Here is a 6,204-nt window from a genome sequence, read left to right on the forward strand (position 1 = left end):
TTTACAAGCAGATAAAACGGGAAAATAAGGATAAAATACGATAGTACAAAGTACGCAACGTAGAAAGAATTTCACCCGTAATATAAATCAGAAAACGGTTAAAATAAATAACGTTTGCCGAAACAAACAACCGTCACCGAAATAAACAGAGGTCGGAAATTAACCCACGATAATGGCGGACCGTGGCACACCACCGGCACACGTGGAGTAAAATAACCGGCCGTAAAAGGCACAAAAATAATTTTCAACAACAATTAGTTATATCAATAAGGGCAGATGGGTAAAAGGCACACAAACTGCACAAAAATATGAGTTGACACTCAAACCAAACCCAAAAAACACAAAGTTTTGAATTGGAGCAAGCTCCGTGCCTCAGCATGCAGCAGGCGCCATAAAAGGAAGAGGAAGGGAGATCACTCCGTGGCTCTGTCATCGAGATAGAGGTTACGTCACGGTAGGGAGGTAGGGATATTTGAATCTTTTGTTTTTGGGCTACAAAGATGGGTGTAGGTATTGTATATGCATACTAAAGTTATGGTAATTATTACTGAAATGAAAAATTCACTCGGAATGTTTAGTTGATGAAAAGGCAGAGATAACAACAGTCTTCCTCTTTATAAGCTTCAGTTTCTTCATTGCAGATTAAATCCTGAAGATAAACATCTGATGATGGATTCCACAGAGGACGAGCGGATGTCAGTGCTTCTGTCAAAATACCTAGAATTGGCTTACACAGGGACACAGGAAGTGGTAGATATCAAAAGAAAGGCATATCTTTCAAAGAGGCATTTTGAAAGTTATGAATTATTTTCTATCTTTCGAGCTGGAAGTACTGCAGAGGGACTTAATATATTGGGTTCAGATGTAGACATAATGTTCATTATGAAGGATGTTATAGTTATGTACCCTGATCAGTGTATTCCTCCAAATATGGCACACAAAACAATTCTGTACGCAAGAGCAGCAGATTGCCGCCCTGGCTATGTCCTCCTACAGCTTCCTCTGTTACAAAAGAGATGTTACTCAAGGTTGTTAACTAATGCACTAGTTAGAATTGAGGATTCAATGTTTGTTTCCAGTGATATCTTCAGAGAGCAATTTGTCAGTGGCATTGGTAAACACACAGGGGTGAAAGTGGAATCAAATGGACCAGCCTGTACAAAAGATACGACAGGTGAACAACAAGACATTGTTTTTTGTTTTCCATGTCATGGTTGGCCAAAGGAAGCTAATGAATGGATTATACGTACACGTCCGTATGGATGGCCACATCAAACCTTGATAGACAATATTGTACACCATGGATGTCATCTTGTCCCAGTTGGAGACAAGTGTTCTGAGAACACTTTTCTCAAATGGAGAATTTCATTTGCAACAGCAGAGAGATCTTTAGTTCACTCCTTTAGTCACATCCAACTCAAAGTTTATGCTTTGCTGAAATATTTTTTGAAACAAATTAAAGGAATATTAAAAGAAACCATTGGGGATGATATCTTGTGCTCCTATTTCTTAAAGACAATCCTTTTTCATGCCATTGAGAATTCCAACCAACTGTTCTGGCAAGAGAAAAACTTATTTTATTGTTTTTGGTTTTGCTTCAAAATACTAATTGCTTTGGTCAAGGCAGGTTTCTGTCCCAATTACTTCATCCCAGCCAACAACTTATTCAAGAGGAAAGTCCATGGACAACATCAGCAAATTCTGTTAGATGTTTTGAGCAACTACCATCAGATGAAATGGAAGTGTCTTTCGGTAGGAAACTTCTTTAAACCTATATGGGAACAACTGTGTAATCCTTCAGTACAAGCTCAACTTGTGAGTCCCATGACTACACAGGACATTGTGTTCAATCAAGATGAACTATTCCTTCATTGTATACAAGAAATTGATGTTGCCATCTATGCAGCTTCCTTGTGTATACTTAGGTCCGTCAGGAAGGCAATTAATTCATTTTCGACATCACAGTCAGAATCAGATGAACTTTTCACATTCACTTATGCTATGAAATACCTACAAAATCTTGCAGAACAGCAGGTTTATCCGGAGCACAAGGTTGCTACAGACAACAAGACCAGGTACAGAAGTCTGAGGAAATGTAAACGCTGGATGATTCCCAGAGCCTCCATGGGAACTGAACTGCTACGTTTGGCAACCTTTCATTTTTTGACTGGAAATTACTTTAAACCTCTGGAAATGTGCAAACAAGTGATTAAACTAGCATCATATTACTGCTATCCCAAACCTGTACATCCAGAACTTAAGGCAATGTACTGTAACAGCCATGAATATCATCGATTTGAACGGATTGACAGGCTGAAGAAAATGCATATATACTTATTGATATTTTCAAAGAAAGACTTGTATCTTCCTCATCTCTGTCAGGAAATGTTAAGAACACAAAGATGCGTGTTTATCCCACCACTACCCTATGCATTGTTCCTGTCCTTCCTCTGCTGTCATGATCTTGGAGATACTACAGGGCGTGATGAAGCATTAAGGCTCCTCATAGTGGTCCAGACTGATGATGAACAAGGAGGACACATATACTGGACAGTCCACACCCTCCTGGGGATCTGTTACCAGACACTCGGGGACAATCACAGGGCCATCAGGGCTTACTGGGATTCAGCAAAATCACAGGCTGAATATCAAGTGTGGAATCCTGCCATCGAGAGGATAGCAGTGGTGTATCTATGTATGTATGTCTCATAGAGGTCTGATAGAGGATAGCTGTGGTGTATCTATGTATGTATGTATCACAGAGGTCTGATAGAGGATAGCTGTGGTGTATCTATGTATGTATGTCTCACAGAGGTCTGATAGAGGATAGCTGTGGTGTATCTTTGTGTGTATGTCTCACAGAGGTCTGATAGAGTATAGCTGTGGTGTATCTATGTATGTATGTCTCACAGAGATCTGATAGAGGATAGCTGTGGTGTATCTATGTATGTATGTCTCACTGAGGTCTGACACAGGATAGCTGTGGTGTATCTATGTATGTATGTCTCACAGAGGTCTGATCGAGGACAGCTGTGGTGTATCTATGTATGTAAGTCTCACAGAGATCAGATAAGGGACAGTTACCCTGACCTAAGAAACATTTTGAACCCATATTGAACAAACTATATATCAAAGAGTATTGTCATGTCAAATTTCAAAAAAAGATTAGTCTTTGATTTCGAGATAACAACCATATAACCCATTTGGACTATTTATAGTAACAGTGACCTTGACCTTAACCTAAGAAAGTATTTAAACCCCTATTACACATGTACATATCAAACTGCTTTACCGTGTCAAATTTCAGAAAGATTGGTCATTTGAATTCTGGAAACTAAAGTGAGGATGAACAGACAGTTAGACACAGTGATTTCTATAGGGCATCCGCATCGTATGCAGGCCAAGCCTTAATAATATTTTCATTCAAGTACTTAATTAGACATATGATACAGGTTTTCAGCTGCTAAGGAATCTCTGCTTTATAATCTATATGTATCAGATTATACTGCTGCAGAATTTCAGTTGCCACAGAATCCTTGCTGTAAAATACAGTGGAATTTTAGCACAGTTAGGATGGGTAATGGGATATCTGATCACAGAAATAGATTTCTTTGCAGTCTACGATTGATACATTTAAGAATTAAAATTGCGAATGAGCTTGAGGTCAACAAAATGGCAGTTGGTTTGAATGTGTGAGAAGACATAAAGGCCGGCCGGAGCACAGTAAAACTTGTTTGTGTCAAACGTGCTTAAATTTGAATACAGCAGATGATATTCTCCCATACTCCTTATGTCTTTAATTTTAAATTACTCAAGATCTGCAACTTTACCATATACATGTATTATTCAAATACATTACTGTGAAATTATGCCGCAATAACATTTGCTCTGGATCCTGTACAGTGTTCAGTTGAAGACCTTAATGTAACACAAGGACTGTGTGGTCTTCAATCTGATATTGTATCATTATCACTTGTATTCTATGTGCTGTTTATAACCAATGTATATATTACCTATATTGCAGATTGTATCTAATAAGAACTTTGTTATTGGAGTTACCCCCCTTTCCCGACCCATTCCATACTTTGTAAAATATCTAATTGTATCTCGGTACATAATTTGCGGTGAAACTTGTCTAGAAGAAATATTATTATTTTGTGATCATATTGTTACATATAATTATCTACACATTTTATATACCTGCAACTTTTCTTTATACCAAAAGATGCAGATTTAATCACGATGGATTATATTATTACAAAAATCAAATGAACATTGATTAAATCTACATGTACAAGAAATTAAACCGTCAGTCAACATAAGTACATAATTGTATTGTATCCATTGCTATATTAGTTATGTATATGTAATATACACCAGTTGCACGAGGTCAAGAAATGTACACTTGGGTTTTTATTCTCTATCTTCTTTATGTTTGCATTGTCTAAAAGGTTCTACGCCAAATACGATACCTACTTCTCATGATTAATTATTGACAGTTAGCAAAATTGTAATTATCTATAATTATAATATCAATACAATATGTCCATGTATATACCACCAAGGGTGAGGACTTATAGGTTTTAAGCCTGTTGTCTAATCCTTTTGACATTGTAATATTCTTTATGTAAATAAAATTTGTTGAAATTGAAATATTCCAGTCCCTACCTGAACATTTTATCGACTGCCCAGTTTCTTTGTTTACGAAAGGTGTTAAAGTGCAGAATTGAGACTTTCCATGATTTAAACAATTGTATTTACATTTCTACTGAACTTGGGCTCAATATACCTACAAAACATTTAAAAGGTAATTTTTAGCTCACCTGGTCCGAAACGCTACTTAGTCCTGAACGACCCAGTAAATTTTGACTAAATTTGGTCTGGAGCATCCTTGGGCCAAGAGCACTCAATTTTGTATAAACGGTGTGTGTGGCCCCCAGTTAACTTATAATTATTGGACAGCTACAGGTAACTTATTGGACGGCTACAGGTAACTTATTGGACGGCTACAGGTAACTTATTGGACGACTACAGGTAACTTATTGGACAGCTAAAGGTAAGCTTTTGAATGAGCACATAGTTATGCTATACAATGGAAAACATAGTAATAGAATTAATGTGAAAATAAATATTTATTAAATGTAACACAGAATTTAAATATCAACATTCTTAAAGTATATACAGTATTTATATTCCCATAGTCGGATTTCCCATGCACTATTTTTTATCCTTGAAAGAAGGTTTGAAACAGGGAACACTTTTTTTACCTGAAACATCCATATAGATGCTTACATATCCAAACACTTTACTGAGAGACACATTTACAGCATTAATTGTAACTTCCTTTGAATTTGTAATTTTGGCAATAACACTTAGGAGTTGAGGACAGTTGAAATCTTGCGTTTTTCCCAAAATTGATGTGCAAGCTTTTTCTTACCTATCATCCCTGGAGATATTCGTGTATAATTCCAGATATATATAGCTGTGATATATCCTTTGATGAAAATATTTTGGAGGTGGTGTTGAAATCCTGAATTTTCTCACTTTAATTATGTGGTTTAATTCTTTCATTTCATTCTCTCACAGACATAATCCCAGAAATATACTGCTTTAAACTCAAAGATGCTCCAGACCAAATTAGCATGAAATCCTTTCAACCCTATGGCAGAAGAAGGATTTTAAAGGTTTTACCTCTATTTCCATTCTTTGGCCCCGCCTGTCTGGCCCCAGAGGGGCCACACCCACCATTCATACAAAATGGAGTCCACTACTGGGCTGTTCAGGGCTAAATGTAGCATTTTAAAGGAAAAATTGACGGATGAACGACCAACGGATGATGGACGACGGACAGGTTATGGACGCTGCGCTATGGCATAAGCTCAATTGCCATTCGGGTAGGTGAGCTAAAAAAAATAAAAAATGTCAAATACCTACCTACAGTACCACCGTCTATAGTGTTGATGTCGACAGCAGCACCAATCAGGCTGAACAGTAACGGCTGGAAAATCATCCATAGAAGCCCAACCATGTCACCAATTCCATTCTGTAAGGACATTAATATACTGTATACAGACGGACCATGTCAGTAATTCCATTCTCTAAGGACATTAATATACTGTATAAAGACCAACCATGTCAGTAATTCCATTCTGTAAGGACATTAATATACTGTATACAGACGGACCATGTCAGTAATTCCATTCT

At 37.2% G+C, this 6,204-nt stretch overlaps 2 protein-coding genes across 4 annotated transcripts in view; one reads left to right on the plus strand and one right to left on the minus strand.

Annotated features, from left to right (window-relative positions):
• Window positions 1-4,643, plus strand: part of LOC110467010 — a 10,052-nt gene extending 5,409 nt beyond the window's left edge. For all 3 annotated transcript variants that reach the window (XM_021523868.1, XM_021523869.1, XM_021523870.1), the window contains exon 2: window positions 642-4,643. In XM_021523868.1, coding sequence (XP_021379543.1) covers window positions 667-2,712 — 2,046 coding nt within the window. In that variant the 5' untranslated portion in view covers window positions 642-666 and the 3' untranslated portion in view covers window positions 2,713-4,643. The remainder of the gene's footprint in view (window positions 1-641) is intronic.
• The window catches only part of LOC110467011 (sodium/hydrogen exchanger 9B2-like), a 50,278-nt gene that overhangs the window by 12,062 nt on the left and 32,012 nt on the right, over window positions 1-6,204 (minus strand). The window contains exon 8 of the mRNA XM_021523872.1: window positions 5,935-6,043. Coding sequence (XP_021379547.1) covers window positions 5,935-6,043 — 109 coding nt within the window. The remainder of the gene's footprint in view (window positions 1-5,934; window positions 6,044-6,204) is intronic.

The sequence above is a fragment of the Mizuhopecten yessoensis genome, unplaced genomic scaffold (genome assembly GCF_002113885.1).
Source record: "Mizuhopecten yessoensis strain PY_sf001 unplaced genomic scaffold, ASM211388v2 scaffold11153, whole genome shotgun sequence".
NCBI lineage: Eukaryota > Metazoa > Mollusca > Bivalvia > Pectinida > Pectinidae > Mizuhopecten > Mizuhopecten yessoensis.